The 24,194-nt window shown below is 41.9% G+C and overlaps 1 protein-coding gene and 1 long non-coding RNA gene across 2 annotated transcripts; one reads left to right on the forward strand and one right to left on the reverse strand.

The window, feature by feature from the left end:
• Positions 1-73: 73 nt before the first annotated feature.
• Positions 74-23,163, reverse strand: c1qtnf4 (C1q and TNF related 4). Its single transcript, XM_052063234.1, has 3 exons — positions 23,024-23,163; positions 3,538-3,901; positions 74-1,886 (listed from the first exon to the last, which is right to left on the reverse strand). The coding sequence occupies exons 1-3, from the start codon at positions 23,110-23,112 to the stop codon at positions 1,089-1,091; spliced, it is 1,251 nt and encodes a 416-aa protein (XP_051919194.1). The 5' UTR covers positions 23,113-23,163; the 3' UTR covers positions 74-1,088.
• LOC127599438 (uncharacterized) lies at positions 9,873-21,827 on the forward strand. The gene is made up of 3 exons (XR_007962107.1): positions 9,873-11,290; positions 11,653-13,268; positions 20,272-21,827. It is a non-coding gene; the product is annotated as an uncharacterized LOC127599438 (long non-coding RNA).
• Positions 23,164-24,194: the final 1,031 nt, after the last annotated feature.

A 24,194-nucleotide genomic window follows, 5' to 3' on the forward strand; every position in this document is an offset into this window, starting at 1 on the left:
GACCTGAGGCGCCGGGCAGGTGTGTAGGGGCGGATGAGCTCAGAGAGGTAAGGTGGCGCGAGATTATTTATTATTTAAAATGAGAATGATCAAATATGTTAAAAAATCCCCCAAAACAGTTCATGTATTTGTTTTTAACAATTTGGTCAATGAGAAAGAATACTTACAAGCAGAAACACGAGTCAGAATGGAATTCTTTCAGGTAGAAGAAAAATGTTGTCCTTCTTTGTGTTGAATACCAGTTTCAGAACTTGAAGGAGAAGTCAAATCAGAAATTGTCTTCACAATTTGTTTTCTGTGGCCCCACTCGTCTAAACACAGAATTCCAATTAATTTTGTGTTTGAGGAATATAACTTAAGCAGGAAAACCCCCACCTGCTTGTATCTGTCTTATCTCATCCCATCACTGCGAATGTAACATGACCCGACCCAGAATACAGATGAGCTGTTAGCGTCGTTACCTGAGCTCTTAGGCACTTTGATGTCAATTTCAGGTGACAGCAAATGGCACTACGAGGCAAAATGGCAGTCGCCTGACATGGATAAAAACAGGTAGAGTTTTCTGTTTAATTCATAATCCACAAAATGAAATGAATCCTGCAATATTCCCCAGAATACCATGTTTGGACTACTGGAGGTGCTTGGAACACACTAGTGTCAAGAAACTTGTTGACTTGACTTCCCCTTTAAGAAGTTGCCTCACATTTGTTTCAATTGCACATGCCCAATGGCCCAAAGTGAAGTTTCAGGACTTGTGCCACACCATTCAATGACATTAAACTACAGTTTGAGGGTGAATTCAGCTGTGCTGTCGTTTGGACAGTGATCGTGACATATTCAGCCTTTCATCAGCAATCAAGGTCTCAAATACGGGGGAGGTGCGTTGTAAATAAGTCTCCTTTTGGGTGGCCTTTTGTGGCAGGTTCAGCAGATCCTCATATTCAAGATCTGCTCTCAATCCAAGTTCTCGATAGCACAACGAATGAATTCACAGGAAGAGGAAGTATGGAAGAGCTGTGAAGAATCACTCATGCGCACCAATTTACATGAATTCCAACCTCAACATTTAGTTTGTAGCCAAGCTGCAGCTAGGGATTCTTATCTGCATGTGACTGACCAGTGGCATTGATGGCGGCTAAGTGCGGGTACACCAGGAAGCCCGTGAAGGTGATGTATTTGGCGTGGTTGCTGTAGGCTCCAAAGCCATCTCTCTGGTGAGAGTAGAGCCAAACTGTGTCGCCGGGTTTGAGCGAGAGCATCAAGCTCTGACTCTGCAGAGCTTTTTCTCCGTGGCTGTCGTCATAGATCATTGCCTGCACCTCCAGGTGGTTCTTCATTAGCTTGACAGAGAGAGTCTTCTGAGGAAGCTTGCCCACGTTGAAGGAGAAATAGTATGTACCGGGAACGCGACACATGAAAATCCCCTCCGTCACGTTGAAGTCCTCCCCGATGTTGACGAACGCTGTGTCAAAGCTGACCGGCTGGTGATGCGGCATGCCTGCCTGATTCACTCCTATTATACTCCGAGTGCGACCCACTGAGAAAGCAGATCGTGGATCTTCCTCCTCTTCCTGCTCCTCCTCGTCATCCTGTTGTGTCTCCTTCTCTCCCACCGCGTTCTTCAGATCAGACCCAATGTCCACTGTGGCCTGGTTACTATTCCACATTGGCACGTTGTCCTGTTGAAGCTTCTGGGAGCTGTGTGCAGGGCGCTGCTGCTGCGGCTGGTTTGTCTGGTAGTCGTAGGTGTCTGCGTAGATGAGGAAGCCATTGAAGGTGGTGTAGTGTCCAGTGTTGCTATAGAGGGCATAGCGAGGATCGCCGTGGAGGCGGAGCCAGATGGTGTCACCAAACTCCAGCTGCAGCATGACACTCTGGCTCTGTACCTTAAGGATCGAAGCACACTTTGCATGGGAAGTCTCCTTTACAGATCTTAACACAGTTCAGAGATTTTTGGGTCATTCCATGCCAAATCACCCACTCAGTTTCACCAAGCAGATTTTGATTTTGATTAAACTTGGTGTACTTGATAGGGATGGCAAAACACTAACTCTCAAATTTTACGTCTATCGGAACAGCAGTTTGGTAGCTATGGCGTGCAGAATTTTTGACAAAAAGGTCTTCATTTTCATCCTTTGGCTCAGGAACTACTGTGTCAATCTAAAAAAAAGATATTGTTAGAAAGGCAACTCAATAAGGATTACAAAGCTGCAATCATTGAGAAGATTGAGTTTTTTTTGCTTGACCTTTTGACCTATAATTTGACCTTGAAATTGAGCTTGTGGATCACGTGACCTGAACAAAATGTTATATGTTCTCTAAAACATAACGGTTTCCGAGTTGTGGAGGGGGGGGGGGGGGTTCTTTTGTGTTAATAAGGGGTCAAAGTATCCATACCTTTTATTTATGTTTATTAAATCTGAAACTTTAAATGAGTATTCAACTTCAATTCATAAATACTTAATATTCACCTTTCAATATGATGAATATTGTATTTGTGTTTTAAAGAACACGTGCGAGATCACATTTCATGAAAAAAAAAGTTGTTAGGGTCACATAATTCACAAGGTCAATTTCAAGGGGGGGCGGCCCGGTAGTCCAGTGGTTAGCACGTCGGCTTCACAGTGCAGAGGTACCGGGTTCGATTCCAGCTCCGGCCTCCCTGTGTGGAGTTTGCATTTTCTCCCCGGGCCAGCGTGGGTTTTCTCCGGGTGCTCCGGTTTCCTCCCACATTCCAAAAACATACATGGCAGGCTGATTAGGCGCTCTAAATTGTCCCTCGGTGTGAGTGTGGGCGTGGATGGTTGTTCGTCTCTGTGTGCCCTGCGATTGGCTGGCAACTGATTCAGGGTGTCCCCCGCCTACTGCCCGAAGACGGCTGGGATAGGCTACAGCACCCCCCGTGAGGATCAAGTGGTTCGGAAAGAAGAAGAATTTCAAGGGGAAATTATTTTACGTTACTGGTATTTTAATGTTCAGATTTCTGGGTTGATTTGGCAAAGAATGACCTTTTTTGTGAGACATTGAGAAACAGAGCTTAGTCACGATAAAGGTTATTCATAAAGCAACGTGATCCTCTGATGCTCCCAAGCTAAAAGTACTTGTAGTTGGGAGGGCTAATGGACTGTAAAATTGTAGGTGCAGTTACAGTCTGCACAGAATTAAATGACAAAATGCTGAAAGGCGATGTGCTTGTTAAAAAAAAAAAAAGTAGTTTTGATTTGTATAATCAATCGATTGATTTATGAGAGAAACTTTTCGGTCGATTATAACTGCAACAACAAAATATATTTTCTGTCCTAAAGCTGCTGAAGGAAAGAAAGATGTTTAAAAATACACGCGTGAAATCCACCTTCTCATGCTCTTCATGTGGGCATACGCCATTCATCTGCCTTCCACTTGGCAGGATTTGCCATTTCTCCCCAATGCAGTGGTGTGCTTTTATGCGCTGCTTAGTACTGCTGCAATAACTCTGACTGTAAATGTCCCCATTGCGGGACAAATAAAGGATATCTTAATAAGAGAGCTCTGACCTACCTTCCTCTCCTCTCCAGCATTCTCTTCATACACAATGGCTTGGACCTCATTTCTATTCTTCATCAGCATGACGGACAAGTCTTTATGAGGGAACTTTCCCACTGTGAAGGAGAAGTAGTAGGCCCCGGGGATGCGGCAGCGAAACAAGCCAATCTTTGGGTCAAAATCCCCACCAATGTTGACATAGACCGTGTCAAAGGTCACCGTCATCTTGGGTCCACCTTCCATGCTGTTGGTCCGAGCCACCGAGAAAGCTGACCGTAGTTCATCGTTGTCCGGCAGCCAAGCGAAACTCATCGCAGCGCCTGCGTGGCTCAGGCACAGCAGGCCAATTAGCATGCTTGTTGGGAGCAGCATCTTACCTCTGGAGAGAGGGAAATTTATAATAAGTATAATGATAATAGACAGTAATTCAGTTGACACTAAGATTGTAGTTATGTTAATATTGACTGTGCCAGCAAAACAAAACAAAACAACCAAGATAACTCAAAATTTTACAGCTTGATTGATTGGCGCTTCATGCTCGCTAACCCAGTACAGGCTCGTTTGACAGTGGCTTTTAAAGGTCTCTTGCCATAAGGCAAAAAAAATCACTGTTTTATACATGGCAACACGGTGGTTGACAGGTTAGCACGTCGGCCTCACAGTGCAAAGGTGCAAGGTTAGATTCCAGCTCTGTGTGGGTTTCCTCCCACATTCCAAAAACATGCATGGCAGGTTACTGGAACACTCTAAATTGTCCTTAGGTGTGAGTGTGAGCGCGGATGGTTGTTCGTCTGTGGGTTTTTTTTGGCTGGCAACCACTTGACGTGTACCCCGCCTACTGCCCGAAGACGGCTGGGATAGGCTCCAGCTCGCGCCACCCTTGTGAGAATAAACAGATTACAAAATGGATGGATGCATGGATGATTTATACATAACAGTAACATCGGTAAAAATTAGTCTGAAAATGGTTTGATATTCATGCAGTTTGAATGCAATAGCCTTTTAAAGAAAAATTAATTTCTTTAAAGGCTATTGCTCGTTATTTGCAAAACGAGCAAATTTGAATTCAGCACCGCTGTGATAAATATTCGACACTCAGTATTCAAGTACCTGCCTGGCGACTTCATTGCTGCTATACAACCACCCAACTCAGGAAAAAAACCCAACACGCCTGCTTCTTGTGCAAAGCTAGCTTTGCATCAGCTGCCAACCTCAGAGGAGTTCTTCAGTTTGTTGTGGGAGAACATCCTCAGCATTTCGGAACAAGATTTGTGCTGTGCTTGGCACATTTCATGTTGAGTGGCTTTGTCAGCTTTCACACTTCAGATTAGAAGTGACACAGCCACACGGACACACATATTGGTCAATCCGCCTAAAAGTGCTCTGTGGTTTGCCACAACGTTGGCAGTCGTCACCATGAAGGAGGACAAATTAAAAAACAAAAAAGAGAACACATTTGGCTCAGGCCTCACGGTGCCGTGGCCCCTAAGAGTGCACTATGGCCAGCCACAATTTCGTAGACGACCCTCTGAATTTCAATGGCGCCAAAATAACGAAGAAGCATGGTGGCCACAAGATGGCGACATACAGTATCGGCAACTTCAAGCTGTTTTCCACCCCAAATTAGGGAGAACATTAACCCAATCAGAACAAAGCTTATTTACATATTGAATATAAATGCGAAATTCAACTGTCTTACATACCAGGTATTTAAGAGCCACAAAACTAACTTGAAAAAGGGCCCTGCGGGCATTTCCAACCCAAATTATCTTGCAAAAGGACATCAAAGATGATGGGAAAAAAATGTGGCATGCGACCCTTAATATAGCTCAGTTGCTGCTGTTTACAATGCAATAAGTGTGAAAGCTGTGAACTATAGACTGCAATATGTCTGTTGCCAGGCAACCAAAACCTGGTTCAAAATCAGATGGGAGCAATTCAAGCACCCCAAGTAGATTAATATTAATGCACTTAGTTCTGGTTGCAGGTTTTAATTTTTGTTCAAAAAATGTCACTATACAATTTAGTGCAGGACAGTATAGTGTGAGCAATCTTTCTGTCATGAAGCTGGAAAGTTGGAGAGTTAGTAGCGTATACTCAGTGTAGAATGACCAGAATGCATTTTGACTTGAGATTTGTACCTGTCTAGTCAAATCAAATGTTAGTTAAATAGCCCTTAATCACAAAAGACTCTCCTCAAAGGTCTTCACAATTCACATTCCCATAGTTGACAAATCTGAACCGACGTCCCCTTACTAACCCCAAAGGAAAAACAAAACCAAAAACAAACAAACAAACAAGCAAAAAACATCTGGCAAAAAAATAAGAAACAATCATTTACATTCTTTACACATGCACACACACACACACGCACACGCACGCACACAAAAATGAATGCTACTGTTTTTTGGGAAACAGGACTGCGAAAGTTGTTGAAACCTACAAAAATAACCAACAAAAAAAGCAATTTTGTTCATTTGAAACAGGTGAAAGTCATGATTGGTTGTAAAAGGAGCACCTCGGAAAGACTTTGTGAACAACTGTGTGAGTAAACAGTCCAAAACGTTTCAGAACAAATTTTCTCAATGCAATTTATCTACGTTCCATAATATCATGAAAACCTTTGCATGCAGCATGGCCGAAAACCAACCTTAAATGCCCCATGACCTTCAATACTTAATAACTTGGCACTGCATTCAAAATCACTGTATAAAAGGATATTGCCCCGTGTGCTCAGGAACATCTCAGAAAGCTTTCTGTTTCCACAGTTCGCCACCACAGCTACAAATGCAAGTTAAAACTCTACCATGCAAAGCGAAAGCCATATAGCAACTACACCCAGAAATGCCACCTGCTTCTTTGCGTCTGAGCTCATCACAGATGAACTCACGCAAAGTGGAAAAGGACATTGTGTCCTCCAGGCCAAGGAGGAGAAGGATGTGGATTGTCATTAGCACAAAGTTATAAAACCACTATGATGCTATGAGGGTGTGTTAGTGCATGGGTAACTTGCACATCTCTGAAGGTTCAAAGGTACATACAGGTTTGGTAATGTGCTATCGTCCAAGCAACATCTTTTTCAGGGATGTCCCTGCTTATTTCAACAATGCAAAGGAACATTCTGCGCGTGTCACAGCAGTGTGACTTCAAAGGAAAAGAATGTGAGCGCTAGATTGACCCGCCAGCAGTCCAAACCTGCCTCCCATTGAAAATAATACTAACAATAATACAATAATGGAGATCCACATGCTCATATTGCGTGATGGTAAAAGGACAAGTGATGAACACTCCGTTAAACATGCCCCTGTTCCAGTTTTTTGGGGAATGTGTTGCAGGCATCAAATTCAAAACGAGTGAATATTTGCCCAAAAAAATTACAAATGACAAAAAACAATAGACTTAATCAGTTTGAACATGAACTATTTTGTCTTTGTTATGTTTTCAATAAAATATACAGTACATGGAAAATTATTTGCAAATCATTGTATTTTGTTTTTAGTGACGAATTACAACTATGTCCCAACTTTATTGGAATTTAGGTTTCTTCAAGTCTATGTAGAATTGTTTGGGATGTACTTGCTGCTCCTCTCTTATTGGTGACCTTCACCCACCAATACCTTACACTCATTTGGAAACTCCAAGGTTAAAAAGGATTGTTTCTTCTGTTTTTGGCGGCTGTGATTTTGTGTTAGCGATCAGTCCTCACATTTCTTGTTTGGATACAGCGCTTTCTTTCTGTTTCAACTCTAGCAGAGTGGAATATTCAAATTGTCTTTGTTGCTCATTCGGTAAGACGGGATATTTAGTATGTAGTAGTATGCGCCTCCCCATATGAGGGGTTCTGTTGTGATGTTGTGCCATTGTACCCAGGGAACGTGCCAGCCTTTGGCCTGTGGGAATTTTTGTCCATTTCAGTTGAAATGTATTATTATCCTTTGTTCCGCAACATAATTGTGTTTGAGTGCAAAAAACGCAAAGACAGATATAGACTGTGCTTCTTTTTCTTATTGAACTCAGGCACAATGGGAGCATATGGTTGAATGTTTTATGTATGTTTACCTGTTGTACCTAATTAAATGACCATCTCTGTTCACACACACTACTGTAATTTCAGTGTTAGTCTCATTCTTCTTTGTGAGTCATCAAAAGGTTGCAACAGTGCCCTCGGCTCGTTGGGCAGTTTTTGCAGGATTTTGTGTGCTCTCTTTTCTGGTTCTCAGGTTTTTGCGCAACAAAAACAGCAGGGTAGACTTCCCAAAACATTGTTTTACAAATTTGTTCAAAAGACATTTAGTGATGACGTAATTAGCACTCCTGTTTTTTATTTGTTGTTGCTGTCTTTTTAAAATGTGAATTCAGGTTGAAATTCCTCATTCTCGTGATAAATGGAGGAGACGACATTGCAAAAAGCAGTATGGGATGCTGGAATGTCTCTTTCTGAAAGGTGGTCTAACAAACACAGATATTACATCAAGATCACAGGAGAATGTCATTTAGCAATGAGTTTGCCTCATACGGTGCAAATTTGAATCATCAATAACCCTCGCAATTGCACGACAATGGCAGCTCACACCAAAAGCTTATCTGTGTAATGGCAGCCCCTCTAACATGTTGACTCATGATACTCATCAGACAGGTGACAACAATGAAAAGAGTACAACAGACAAACCTTTTCCGTAATGAGAACCCGTGGGAGCAAGAGACTGATTTTGCTCATGCGAGTTAAAAAGCACCCTGAGCTATGCATTTTTGAATGTCGGAATTGTTACTTGCTTGCCCTGCTCCCTATTTAAAATTCAGCTACAAATGTCCATTTGGCTATTTCCACCTTCTTGGATTTATGTTTCAAGGTGAAACCTTATCATCGGATTTTATTATATCATTCAATAAGCGTGGGCCTATTTATTTTCTATGCTTTGTTTGCCTCCTATTGTGCATCTTATCTGTCTGTCAAAAAATGTCAGCAATTCTGCTTCAAAGTATCCTTGTTTGGTCACGGCCACCACCCAGCCGGCACGCAGGGCACACGCACAAAACGCAACACGTCTGAACCATGGCGGCAGTGTCACAAAAGGGGCTTGTTGGTCGGAATTGAAGAAAACATATTCGGACATCCTGTACTTTTGGTACAACCCAGCAGAAAGAACAACGCAGTTTTCCCCGCAAGGCCTGACACAAATGGGCTAATTTAAGGCTTAAGTAATTTGGGTTGAGCTAACGTCAATTCATTAGCACGTTATGTGTATAATCAAATATTAAAAGTAGATTAGGGCACATTTAGGAATTATGACTTAACGTCCTGACTACCAGGAAAAAAAAATGTTATCCACTCACATTTATTTTGAAATTCCCCAATGTATGGGAAGTAATTGGATTACTCCAAAAGAATTTTTTGAAATTCCACTACATTTTAATACTAGGATCAAATACACTTAAAATAACTCTTTAACATGTTCATAAGAGTCTTAGAAATAAAATGCCAACAGCATTTCAAGACAAAATGTGTTTGATAAAAAGTATTATTTTTCCTCTTCCCTTAAAAAGTGCTTGCACTGAGGGAAGCCATTTTCTTACTTTTTCTAACCCCTACAAATTTGGTATCATTGGAAAGCACTGAATGTCCTCTTTAGAGTAACAAAAGGTGTTAATGCGATTGGATGCACTGGGTGGGAGATATTTAGGTTCACAAATGTCCTCTACAGAGGACAAATTTGAACTACTGGTAGTCAGGAGGTTAAGTAGACTGTGGAGTATTTTCTGGTATTTATTTGGATGATGGGATGGAATGTGTCTATTATTTCTCTTACCTCTCATGTTATTCTGAGCTGCAGTGAAGAAATCATCCACTCTGTCAACTCTGAGGATGAAATAGACTTTACACCATAACTGCACCAGGGATAGGAGTCCCCTCTAGAGACTATCTTGTTAAAACGTTGCTTTTATTTTGTTGATTTATTTTGCTTCAATTGCCATGTTTGTTTACGTGTTTAAGTATTGCTCATCCATTTGCGCATATTTGGGGCACGTGTATGTTCGTTGCACTTGAGTGGATTGGTTCACAGAAATAAATGAACAACAATTGCCCAAGAAAATGTTTTCGTTCTTGGCTTATTTTGAGGTAATGAACATTGAGTCCATGGTTACCACCGTATTGGCCCGAATATAAGACAGTGTTTTTTGCATTGAAATAAGACTGAAAAAGTGGGTGTCGTCTTATTTTCGCGGTCTAGACATTATACCCATTTACGACGCTAGATGGCGCCAGATATCATTGAAGCGAATGCTGAACTTGACTCCCCAGGCCAAAGTGAACCCCTGTCACCAAGAATTGTGGTGACCCCTGTCACCACAAAGAAAAATAAAAAATAGCGTCAAGAAAGAAAAGTGAAGAAAATAATAGGAATGATAACAGAAAATGGAGAAACGTAGCAACAATCTGGAGAAAAGTGGGTCGAAGATCAGCCAGGTTAATCCGGCAGCTGAGGAGAAGTTATGATGTAATTTACATTTCAAAAACCAGAAGCCATTCATTAACGAATGTGATTGCACTTTAGTTTACATATTTAAATGTTCAGATATTATGATTTGAATGAGGCAAAATAATGTGCTTTTTCTCTTAAATATATTGCTATAATCATTTGTTTCAGATGAAATTTAATTACTTTCTGTATAAAAAATAATTTGGTGTTCAAAAAGTCATTTTTCAAACTTGAGTCTTGAAAAAGAGGGGGTCGTCTTATAATCAGGCCCGTCTTATATTCAGGCCAATAGGTACTTCAATCCTTAGTTGATCAGAAAGCCTTTGTTATTGGGTGGAAACTTTGTATGTCTATTTTTCACTAAAACTGACTCAAACTAGAGTAAAACCTTTTTGAGTATTTGTAAACTGAAACCTTTTTGTGTTTTTGTCGACAAAAAACTTGACTAAAACAATCACAAATAGGAATGACGAAAATGTGACAAAAACTAATGGCCTTTTTTGCCCAAATCACTGAAGAGACTAAATCTAAAATGGCTGCCAAAAAAACAACACTGCTGAATTACAAGTCATAAGATAAATGAATGAAGGCTTTTCTGAACATCAACAATCAGAATCACAATCATCTTCATTAGCCAAGTATGTAAAACACTCAAAGAATTTGTCTCATGTTGCAATAACAAGCAACTACAATAAACAAAGACATGACATTCAAGTATCAAAAGACTTTCCATGATGTGAGCGCACCATTGTGCTGCAGCACCACCCAATGACAGCTGTGCGACAACGTGGAGAGTCATCGAGCAGAGATAAAGTGATCAGTGGTGCAATACAATCCTATGATGGTTGTGGAGGTGCAGCAGATAATAAAGTTTGTCCGCTGTTGAACCTTGGGAATGTTTTGTTTCCAAACTCTTGCTAGTATTGGAACATATCCGACCACATTCTAACCCAGCGTGACTTACATTCGCAGACTAACACAAAGCAGTCACGCATTTTGACGCACTGTCGTGTATCTGATCGTCATGTATCGTTTTTTTTCTCACGCAAATCTTTGTTTTGTAATGACTACTTTTTTAAGCAGATGACATACTTTGTTCTCTCGATTATTTTCCATACGTCTCATACACTTGACAAGATTTAGATTTTTGGAAATGTAATATGTCCTGATGGTGGTTATGAATGAAAAATGCCATCTACTCTTGGAATGAAGTCAATAATGGTTAAATTAATGCAATTACAATTTGGTCTCAACAAAACTCCTATTCCTCAATTAAATGTAATTGTTAGGTGTTCTGGGGCGGCCGGTAGTCCAGTGGTTAGCACGTCGGCTTCAAAGTGCAGAGGTACGATTCCAGCTCCGGCCTCCTGTGTGGAGTTTGCATGTTCTCCCCGGGCCTGCGTGGGTTTTCCCTGGGTGCGCCGGTTTCCTCCCACATTCCAAAAAACATGCGTGGCAGGCTCATTGAACATTCTAAATTGTTCCGAGGTGTGAGTGTGAGCGCTCATGGTTGTTCGTCTCTGTGTGCCCTGCGATTGGCTGGCAACCGATTCAGGGTGTCCCCCGCCTACTGCCCGGAGACAGCTGGGATAGGCTCCAGCACCCCTCGCGACCCTCGTGAGGATCAAGCGGTACGGAAGATGAATGTTAGGTGTTCTTGAGTGCAAGCTGATTGCACAGCGTCATGAATTACAGAGTGAGTTTGTTTCATTGTGTCACAGTTACGACTTCACTTCCAAATTGTTATGTGGATACATGTTGGTCAGGCTCGCTGGCCGGTCCACATTGCCCATTCAATTCCATACGTACAAATGAAAAACCGGACCATCACACACGATGTTTACTAGCCGCTGAGATATACTTGAAATATAATGGAGTTGCTGTTTTCATCTGATTATGTGGGGTCATCAATCTTTATAGTCAGAAGCAAAATCAGAAACGTCAGGATTGTTATCAGGGCTTCTGCAAAGCTTGCTGATGAGCTCATCATTCGAATCAGGTGTACTGAAGGAGGGAAACATGTCAAACAGGCTGGATAGGGGCTCTCAAGGACCAGACTTCAGCACCCCTGCTGGAGACGTTTACTTTTTATGTACTCCACAATAATGTATGGAAATAACTTCATGTGTTGATGCTGCTTTTATTGTGAAATTATTTTGTCGAGTTTTATCCGTACTTATGTTCGCTCAATCTCAACAGTGACAAAACATGACTTGCGGTCTTTACCACTGATTGAGCCAGGATTTTTCATTTGCAGGATCCCAGTGGGGGCTAGGTGGTGGAGGGGGTCGGAGAGGGGGGAGTCAAGGCTATTACAGGGGCTCCATAGAATATGCCAAAGAATTAATTTCATTAAAAAAGTGTTTCGAGGCGAGTCTTGAAATATATTTAAGTGCATATTAAGCACAGGCTTGTGTCCATAATTTGCAGTTCCTTTGCCTCTTCCCTATTGTCTTCTTTTCACATCTACTGTATGCTCAACATGCTCAACCCATATTGTGTTTTATTGTTTTTGTTCCTGATTTTAAAGTGTCCTTGGGTGTCTTGCATGTTCTCCCCGGGCCTGCTTGGGTTTTATCCGGGTACTCCGGTTTCCTCCCACATTCCAAAGACATGCATGGCAGGCTGATTGAACACTCAAAATTGTCCCTAGGTGTGAGTGTGAGCGCGGATGATTGTTCGTCTCTGTGTGCCTGGCGATTGGCTGGCAACCAATTCGGGATAGGATCCAGCACCCCGCGCAACACTAGTGAGGATAAAAGTGGTTCGGAAAATAAATGAAGGAATGAATTATTATTATTATTATCATTATTATTATTATCGAAGACAACTAAGTGAACCGCCAGGCCTCCCGTTCTGTCTCCCCCTGTTGGTCATTCTTGTGTTTATGTTCATCTGACGTACAATCCGACACGGGAGTCAGGTTACAGGAAGCCATTTTAAACGGAAAAAATAATACACTGTCTTCAGTAAAATTTGACAGTTGTTTGACTACCGTCATGCTATTTTAAGGTGCATTGACATTTTTTTTCAACGTTAGATTGCCATTTGGTTATTGTTTTGTGGGCGGTCTCTTTTGAGTGGTTTTGCATGTTAAGACACCCGGAGCTGAAGACTTCCTCATCAATCAAGTTCTGCAAGGTGGCCAGATTGGCCAATTGCAATTGAGGGAATCACCCCTCCCTTTCTTTCAAAAGGATAACAGGGTGGAAGCATTAGTGTAATTGCTGCCGGAGGCCAGAAATAACAGAAGGAGACCAACACCAGGTGAAGAAGTACAGAATTTGCCATCCGTGAGGATGATTTTGGGAAAGCGGGTACAGTAATCCCTCGTTTTTCATGGTTAATAAGGACCGAAACCACCCGCGATAGACAAAAATCCGCGAAGTAGCAAACCCCCTATATACCTGTACGTATATGTACATGTGTATGAGTATAAATAATATTTATAAGGCCAAATTTAATGGTATACATGCATGTTTGTAGTAATTAACATTACTTCTTGCTATATATTAATATATTTAAAGATGTATAAGTTAGGTTAGTGTATGAATAGCGAAATACAGTAAATACATGTATGTAGGACTGTATATGTTGCTCTATGTGATTTGCTGTTGTTTTACTGACTTTCACTGCCTCTTGTGGACCTTTTGCGGACTTTTTGCGGCATTTTCACTTTTTTTTTTTAATGAATATGTTTGAAAAAATCTGTGACACACCGAGGCCGTGATAAACAAACCGCGAAATAGCGAGGCATCACTGTACCGTGAAACATCAAATGCTGATGGGTGATTTTAACCCCATTGAGAATGTTTCCGAGTATTAACTTCTATTGCATGTAAGTAACAGTAATTCTGTCCGCTATGCATGATTTGTGAAAATTGTAGTTCTTGGGCAGCAACTACTGTGTTTGTAAGGAAAAAGGATGGAATTTGAGATTCTGTGTAGATCATCGGAAGTTAACTAATAAAGCACAAATATGCTTTTCCTCTTGCTAGAATTGAGATGGCATTGACTCTTTTCACCAAAGCAGCGTGGTTTACCGCCTTGGACCTGGGGAACAGATTTTGGGAAGTCGAGATACACCCCACAGATCAAGAAAAGACTGCTTTTACTACCACCATTGGGCTTGTTTGAGTTCCAACAGATGCCTTTTGGCCTCTGCAATGCCCCTGCCACTTTTCAACGCTTGATGTACAGTATCTGGAAGATAGCATAGATTTTAAAACACACCTTTATCAGCTGAAAAAAAGTATTCTCAAGGCTACATAAACAGGGTCTGAAACTGAGACCTGACAAATGCAACCTGCAACAGAAAGAGGTAGAATTCCTCGACCACGGTCCCTAGGTGTGAGTGTGAGTGTGAATGGTTGTTCGTTTCTGTGTGCCCTGCGATTGGCTGGCAACCGGTTCAGGGTGTTCCTGCCCAAAGACAGCTGCGATAGGCTCCAGCAACCCCTGCGACCCGTGTGAGGATAAAGCGGGTCAGAAAATGAATTATCGAATGAATTTCACCTAAACAAATAAATAAAAAATAAAGGATATTTTTGACTTGTCCACCTCGAAGGGAGAAAAACACTAAGAGTGAAACCGCAATAAGTGAACCGTGAAGGAGCAAGGGAACACTCTCCATCACCGCAGGCTGCCTCTCTTTTTTTAAACAAAATAATACATGACCACATGAGAGCACAACAACACAAATCAATGTGAGTGATTACGGGCTTATTCACTGCTTTGCGCCAAAGTGAAGGACACATCGAAAAAGACATCTGAAGTCTTATCACCCGGCATTCAAATAAAAATTCACCTCACAGAATCAGTGGCATCTGTCTTCCATCGCTCAGCAGCTCCCTGAGATGCTCCATGGGTCTAAAAATAGAGCTCGGGAGACAGATCAATAGATGGTAGAAGCAGGGATAAAAAGAAAACAGGAGGAGATAGAAGAAATAGAGTAGAAGGAGGTGTTCCAAAAAAGTATGAATTTCAATTTTGAAAGTGCACACGAATTCTGCCGATACAAAATGAACGACCGCTCCCCGGTTGCTGGCATCACTCATACAGGCCAAAATCATGACATTCCCATCACTGTGCTTGACTATAGGCAAGACACTCTTGTCTTTTCACACCTCACATTGTTGCGCGCACACACACACACGCACGCACGCACGCACACACACACACACACACACACACACACACACACACACACACACACACACACACACACACACACACACACACACACACACACACACACACACACACACACACACACACACACACACGCACACACACTTGACACCATCTCAGCCAAGATGTTATCTTGGTCTCATCAGACCACAGTACAATTGGTCCATTAATCTGCCCTTAGTCTGCTTGTCTTGTCTTTTTTGTGGGCCTTCTTGTACATGATCTTTAAAAGAGGCTTGAAGATGACAGCCAGGTTGAGAAATTTTATAGTAGTAGAGAGATGTGTATGGTCTGATTACTGGCAGGCTGACCCCTCACCTCTTCAATATGCCCACTGCATTTTCCAAAGACAACCACTGCATATGACATTCAGCATGAGTACTTAAATTTCCCCATTGTGGGACAAATAAAGGATATCTTATCTTATCTTAACTTTTTTCATGAAGCTTAGCAAGGCCTTTTTTGGAGTGGAACCTGTTCTGTTCAACCACTGGATACTCTTGGCCACCACATTTCAAAGTGTTTACAATCCTCTTTTTGTCTTGTCCATCTTTATTTTGCGCAACAATGATTTTTTCTCAGTTCATCAGTGAATTATTTGTCATGAGGTAGCGGATTGAAGTTCCAGTGACCACTATTGGTGCAATAACACCACATTTAACACAACCGCTGGAGAACTTGTGACACCGAGTCACATGACACACCAGGAAATGTGTATGTTTGGTCAATTTTCATTTAAGGGTGTATTCATTTTTAGTTACCAGTGGTTAAGACGTGTATGGTGGTGGCTTGAGTTCTTTTGAGGACCCTTTAAATTTACACTGTTACAAGCTATTCAGTGACAAGTTTAAATTGTTGTAAACTGTAATTTCTTTGATGTTGTTGTCCCATGAAAAACACGGTATGTATGTACTCAAATGTAGGGGGTACTCGCCCCAGTAGATATTGGTGTGCATGCTGACAAATCTGTCTTTTATTGTAGAATAAGCAGGCAACTGAAACATTACACAAACATTTGTGTACCACCCTAAGCAAACATTACAGTACAATTTATTTTGCTATCTGCAGCTAGGTCAGGATGGCAAAAGAGAGTCTGTCCTCAAAATGCCTTATCTGGATGACGTTGAATCGTGACGTTGTGCAAGAAGCCATCAACGTCTCTGATCCACTGGTGAAAGGACACTTTGATACTCTCCTCTTTCATCTATAACTGCTTCAGACAACAAAGTGTATGCAGAAAAATGGTGAAGATTGCACGACTGTCTGTGTCCTATGTGTTGTGTTGTGTTATTTTTGTTATTTTGACTTCAAAATGGCGCCGCGTGAGTGGCTGCCTTTCCAGCAGCTCCTATATTTTGTTGTTCTACTTCTTCCTTTCATAACTTTGCTGCTGTGAATCGTGAATTTCTCCATTGCGAGATAACAATGGTTTTTCTTATCTTCTTCTTTTTCTTATCATGGTGTGGCTGGTGAATGTATATAACACTGTGAAATATGCCACATTCTGTGTAAATTTGGAATGATCTGAGGTGCTTCATAATTGTGTTTGTGTCAGTTAGTTATTGGAGTGTCTGAAGTCATTAAGTACTCTCGTCATGTTTTTTTCTTTTTTTGGCGGGGGTGGCTACAAGCCAGTGGCCAACTCTGAGTGTCATTAGATCAAATGCACCAATTGTTCCTGAATGAAAGGGTAATGTGATGGTCATTGTGGCCGATCGGCTGAAATTTTGACAACAATTTCCAACATTTTTTCATAACATAATGTGCCATCATGAAAGTTAATGCCGTATAAATAATAAAATGGGGATACAAATTAACATCCATTCGCTGAATTGCTCACTCTTGGATGTGTTGCAGCCTATCCCAGCTGTCTTCGGGAAGAATTAACATGACGGGGAATTGATTCATACATTCTTCACGCGTTGAATGACCTTGGAGGCATTGCAGTGGAAAAAAGCTCGAAGGTCAATGCAGACTGCAGTTTTGACAGGATGACAGATGTTGCTTAGAAACGAGAAAACCCTGAAAAGGTGGAATCTTTGCTGTAGTTGGATGAATAGACCCTGAATGAATTCACCCCAATAACTTTCACATTTCAAAGTCCCGATTTCACATAATTCATTTTCCATTTGCCGATTTTGCTTACAACAAACACCTTTATAATGTAAACAAACCGTAGGAAGCTAACTGCCACTGTGACTTTACTGATGAACAAAATGGACAACACTGGAATCTCCTCCGTTGCCTAGCAACACAACTGATCAATTCGTACAATGTTATACTCCCGGATGCATGGCATGGTCCTGATCACATGATCTGAAAACACATGTGGTAAACGAAAGCAAATGTCGCTCTCTGTGAAGGCGGAAATTGTCTCTCACTTTCAAAAGGGAGTCTCCAAAAATGAGGCATAGGCACAAGAAATGTCACGATTCGGTTTAGGGACCAACAGGTGGCACTGTAGGGCTCCCCTGGCAGTTGCACACCTGTTGGTCATAGGTAATCAGGCCTATAAAAGGACTCCTGCCCGAACACTCGGTGTCGGGTCATTGTTGCTTTTGCTACTGTCATGTTTGTTTGAGTCATGCTTTGGTTGCTGTTTTTGTTTTATCTTCAGTCATGATTTTTGTTTGCTACTTTGGACTTTGTTTGTTTAGGATTTAGTTTTCTGTGTTTTATCAATACACATCTTCAAATATACCCTGCTCCTCTCTCCTGCCTGCTTTTTGGGGTCCACTACCACCGTGCAACGTGACAAGAAACAGTAGCAACAGAATCTTATGTCACCTTACATATATATTTGTATATACAGGTATAGTACCTATTATGGCGCATGAATAATTTCATGACACACTATAATGTTACATTGCATTGTCTGCCTTAAGTGCAGAGGCACAGGATTCGATTCCGGCCACGGCCTTCCTATGTGCATGTTCTCCCTTGGCACCTGTGTGAGTTTTCTTCGGGTACTCCGGTTCCTCCCACATTCCAAAAATATGCATGGCAGATTAATGGAACACTCTAAATTGTCCCTACGTGTGATTGTACGTGCAAATGGTTGTTCGTCTAGGTGTGTCCTGTGATTGGGTGGCAAGCTGCTCAGGGTGTACCTCGTCTACTGTCAAAAGACAGTTGGATAGGCTCCAGCTTGTGAGAATAAGTGACTCAGTGACTCCCTCGTTTATCGCGGGGTTACATTCCAAAAGGACACGGTGATAAGTGAAATCTGTGAAGTAGGATTTATTTAAAAAAATGTGAGAGGAACAAAATTTCAAATGTGCTGTATTCACATACAGCACATTTGACAATAAAGTTGCACTTGGTACTTGATACTCAGCTTTATTTTTTACAGATATTATCCAGGACTGAACTATGTATACAATGCAGAGGTGATTGCTCTAAGACTGCAAGGGAAGCTCAGCTTCCCCTAAAATGTCAAAAAGTAAGTGATCAAATATATGTGTGTACGTACAATTGTGTGGACATGTCATTGACTAAATATGCTCTACGACGCGCTCAATTTTTGTTCCGAATGAGCTTCTTATTACTGGTTACGACGCGACTCTCGTTTCATTCATTTCTGCAGCTTCACTGTGCTTTAAAGTGTGCGGACACTGGGCATCGAGCGAGTTCAATGAAGGTCGTCTCAAAGCATTGAAACGAGACGAAACATTGGAAAAAATCTGGCTTTGTTCCGCCCATTGGACGCTCAGCGTCTCTGGGAGTCGATGGACAGTGGGCGTTTATGGGCCGGCCCGGAAGCTTTTCTACGAGATGATTGGATGATTTGTCTCAGGCTGAATCTCTTTTTGATTGACAGCGAAATGAGCCAATCACAATCTTATGGTGAAGGCAACCTTCTCATTTTTTGAAAAGGATCAGAGAGTAGAATTTACGTATAAATAAATGGACACATTTTGTAAAGTCGGCCGAAATTGAGTTTCCCCTCCTTGAGAGACCATCATCCACGACTGATACAATGAAGCCAAAGACCAAAAATTTGCTAAGGTAAGGTAAATTTGGCAAGCTGTACAGAGACGAGGTGCGGAAGCTGTCCACGTTGGTCTGGACCTTAGCCAATCAGAATGCAGAACGCAATTCACTGTTTAAAAGCATTAAATAGCTGCACAAAAAAAATATGTGTATGTATGTGTGTGTGTGTGTGGGTGTGTGCGCACTGTATATGTACAGTATATGTACCGGATATAAAATGTGGTTAGGTAATATAAGTATGAGGGGCACATGTAATATAATGAGTAAAAGGGGGCAATTTTTAAATTTTATCATCTGAGTACATAAAACTGGAGACAATGAACAATACTGTGTACTTCTTTGAGGGAGGGAGGGAGTGAGGTTTGGGGGATGCAGTTGCGGGTGCAATGTTTTGATGTTGCCCTTCACCTGGTGAGAGGAGTTGATATCAAAGTATAGGCAGTCCCTCTGAGGAAGGCTCGAAAAAAAAACAAGTACTTCAAATGTGCAAGGGCATCAAAGTGTACTCCAATGTAGTGGTTTTAACAATCGTATGAAATAACACTGGTACAGTCTCAAAGGAGATACCTTATTGACAGATTTGGAGGCAGCTTCACAGCAAAGGAAGTTGCTGTGAAAATGACGTTCTTGTAAAAAAGTTAATTATGCTGTGCCTCCCCGGTGGTCGACTGGTTAGCCTCACAGTGCAGTGGTGCAGGGTATGAGGTTTGCATGTTCTCCTCGCGCCTGAATGGGTTTTCTCTGGGTATTCCAGTTTCCTCCCACATTTCAAAAAGTATGTGTGGCAGGATAATGGAACACTCTAAATTGTCCCTTAGTGTGATTGTGAGTGTGAATGCTTGTTGGTCTATGTGTGCTTTACGATTGGCTGGCAAGCAGTTCAGGGTGTCCCCCGCCTACTGCCCAAAGATAGCTGGGATTGGCTCCAGCACGTCCCGTGAGGATAAGCGGATCAGAAATCATATGGATGGGCGAATGCTGTGCCGCATTTCAAATTGAAAACCACTTCTGGCTAATTTATTCACGCTTTGATGATAGCTAACCTTCTGCTTTATTCATTTTCTCCCCCCCCCCCTTTTTTTGACAGGGATGTCTAATGAACCTCACTTGTACAGCACTGGTGTGGCCTGGGCACTTGGGACGTATCAATGAGTCAGGGGGCTGTTATCTGGAGGTGCACTGACTGACCCCTGCTGCTGAAACCCCTCTCATTAGACTCTTTTCCTCTCTCCCATCGTTGCCTCTCATCTTGTCAGGGAGGTGTCAGCTGCCTGCTTGGATTGAGAAAGAGAACCATCCTTGGGGCTGAATGAATGTTAGCGAAGGGAGAGTGAAAGGCACAAAGTAGGTTTTCAATCCTCACGCCAGGTTTGTCATCTGAAGCTTGGACAACAGAGGAGATATATTTCTGAGAGCTCTAATCCACCTTGTCCTCTATTATCTGCCTCTTTCTCACAACAAAGAAAAATACAACAACAAAACTGCGAATCTGTTATATTAAACACTTTCTGATTATGGATAAACTTCAAAGTTTAATTATGTGTTTTGTCGAAGCTTCAAAACCTCTCACAGTTGTTATGCACTTACTTGATTCTCATAGAGTGACACAGAGAAGCTGGAACTATTTGTTTTATACTTCCTTTTGGCTTTGGCGGTTTAGTGTTCCTGTTGCTTTCTCCCATAACGTCTGAAGTTACACATTCCAAATGCTAACCATTCCTGGTGGCAAACTCTCACTCACATATTTGGATATAAAAACCATAAAACCAAACCTAGTGTTTTTATAATATATTTATTGCTCGATATGATGATTTTTTAAAAAGGATTTTGCACCTAATCCACATAAGGTTAATATGCCATGTGAATGTGATGGTAGAGGATCCAAATAAAGCAGGGAGGCAGGTAAACCAGGGAGTACCAATTAAAATGTATTAACAAAAATCATTATAGGGGTACAATTGAAAACTTAAAGTCCTGAAAACCGCAATGAATCAAAATATCAAGCAAACAAAAACCCATGACACAAGCACAAAACATTGTGACAGCAACAGCGATCCGAGCAAGACTGACAGAAACATCCATCCATCCATTTTCTGATCCGATTTATCCTTACACAGGTCACGGGGCGTGCTGGAACCTATCCCAGCTGTCTTCGGCAGTAGGCGGGGGACACCCTGAACTGATTGCCAGCCAATCACAGGGCACATAGAGACGAACAACCATCTGCGTTCACACTCACACCTTGGGACAATTTAGAATGTACCTAATTAACCTGCCACACGTTTTTGAAATGTGGGGCAAACCGGAGGACCCGGAGAAAACCCGCGCAGGCACGGGGAGAATGTGCAGACACCACACAGGAAGGTCGGAGCCGGAATCGAAGCCTGTACCTCCGCACTGTGGGGCACTGACAGACCCAGGGAACTAAATACAACACTTGGAGAAGACACAAAGGGCTGGGGGAGCTGATTGGTTAACAGAAGGCACTTGGATGACAAGAACAAACAAAAAAAGCACATTGAGGAAACAAAACCAAACGTCGCCGAAACAAAAACAGAATCATGACACAATCCTCAGCATTCTTCTTACTTTTTCTTTTCTGATTGATATAAAAATGATTTAGTACATATAAACACATAACGGGGTAGGACTAGATAAGTTTTTTTACTTCATCCTACTCCTTTGAACATAATAACTGTGTTCTTTTACTTTTTTATCTACCTTATTTTCTGTCAAATTATTACTGTATATGTTTTATGTTCAATAAACAAACAAACCATTCAGTATCAAGGCTGAAGCAAAAGAGCCCAACCCACATATTGGTCACAGTGAAAACACACACACACACACACACATACACACACACGCACACACACACACACACACACACACACACAATGTCTTTGCGAGCAGCCTTGCACATACAGGATACAGCATAGTATAAGAGAAGAATGCACAGAGCCAAACAAACACAAACCTGCACTGCTTACAATTGTGAAATCCACACTGTAGCAGCCATGTCTTACACTGATGAGGTCAGACAGATAAGCAGACAAAAGGAGTGTCCTTTTTTGTAGAAGCCCATTTAAGATAAGCACTCATCATCTAAGCCTTCATTCACATCCCAGCTTCCTGTTGCCTGGGGGGACCTCCCCCACCACCACTACAAATAATGAGATATCGCTGATGTGAATCCTCGGACTTCCATGCATAGTTTCATACTCTTCCGTATTAATACTGGTATGGCTCTGCCATGGCTCTTCTCCCATGTTATCAGTGCAAGTGTCACATGTATAAAAATGGATGAGATTGGCGCATATGAATTCCTGACCCGGGTGAGATATCGCTATTAGCATATCAGATAAATAATGCATAGCACACAATTGTGGCACATGTGCTGAATGCAAACAGACCAGATCAGACTTTATCCTAACATGCTTGGCTTCTCAGCATGTTGGGATAAAAAAATATTAAAGTATTCATTTTTATGATTTAATACTAGATAATAACACACCTGCTATTGCAATCTGCTTTTTTTTTTTTTACATCGACAATCGCTCGGGATCCAAGAACGACTCCCCAAAGCCCTGGCAGTGCGTCGCTGTTTCCATTGCATTCCTGCACACTCTCAACTTGGGTTGTGGCTAAGTTCCTTGCTTGAAAGCAGCGCTCACAATCAGACTCGGATGCAAGCATCATATGTTGTATGAAAACAAATAAACCAACATAAAAAAAAGAAAACCCATCAAATGATGAGGATGGTGATGCCAGTGATGACGATGAAGTCCCATCAAATGATGAGGATGGTGATGCCAGTGATGACAATGAAGTCTTCTCACCTTGGCGTATGTGTTTTGGGTAATCTTCTGTCTTGTTTGCGTGCGTGAAGCAGAGAGTACCGTTGAAACTTCCCACTCCCCAGCGTCATTTGAATAAACCCCGTCTTCCCTTTCCTCTCTCTCTGTCCCTCCGCCCCTGCTCACCCTCCTCTTTTTCCTTCAATCTGCTCTCTCCTCCTTTGCACAACACTCATTGTTCCATCTGCTATATCTCTCTTCTTGTATCTTCTGTTAACACACCTCCAGTCCACCCCCATCCCCCTCCCTCACAGAGTCGTCTTATACTGCGGAGGGGTTGTAATCCGATTGGTTTCGGAGGTGCAATGCGTATACTGCAGAGATGCAGTTGAGATAGTCAGATATTCCCAGTCTGCGCGTGTGCATCTCCGTTTGGTGCTGGTGATATTGCAGCCAACTCCATTCGCCCCCCCCACCCCCCAATCCCTCCACCTCATTGTGAGAAGTCTTCATCACAGCTCTCGTTTAAATACATGTCATAATTTTAAATGGATATTCAACTCGCCCCAATTCCCTCCATTTGAATTTGACAGTCTGTTCACGACACACATCAACGTGCACTGAGCCTTACCTGTGCTTTGCTTTTTTTTAACAGGCATTTGGCAGACTGCTGCGCTCCCTTGCATGTGATCATCTTAGAGCCTTTGCAGCAAAACGCTCTGCTGTTTGTGTTCTAGCCAACACGTAGAAATAGATTTAAGAGTGGGCAGCACAGCTCCACAATGAGGCCAACCAAGTCTAACATGCGTCTGCTCTGACACTGAAAGATAATGAAGTGCGAAAGCACCGCAAACACTGTGCTCTATTTGCAGATATTTTTGGTCACTTTCATCAGGGGCTGTGAAGTTATTTGACGACGATACTGTTTCGATATTACTGTGAATATAAAATCCCTGTGCAGTTAAAATTTGGCTTTGGGGACCTTTTGAGTTTATAATACGGTACATTCTCCATCCCCCACCTTTTTTCCGAGCACCATCTTGACTTTAATACAACTGCTGCTTCATCATCACCGAACCATTTATCCTCAAAGGAAAAGCAAATTAACCTGTATCTGCTGCAAACGTGCCAAGCAGGGAAAGGATACCTGGAGATTGCTTTTGCTGCAGTGTCGAGTTGACATAAAAAAAGAGCGCGCGCATAGTTTTATTAA

The sequence above is a fragment of the Hippocampus zosterae genome, chromosome 4, assembly GCF_025434085.1.
Source record: "Hippocampus zosterae strain Florida chromosome 4, ASM2543408v3, whole genome shotgun sequence".
NCBI lineage: Eukaryota > Metazoa > Chordata > Actinopteri > Syngnathiformes > Syngnathidae > Hippocampus > Hippocampus zosterae.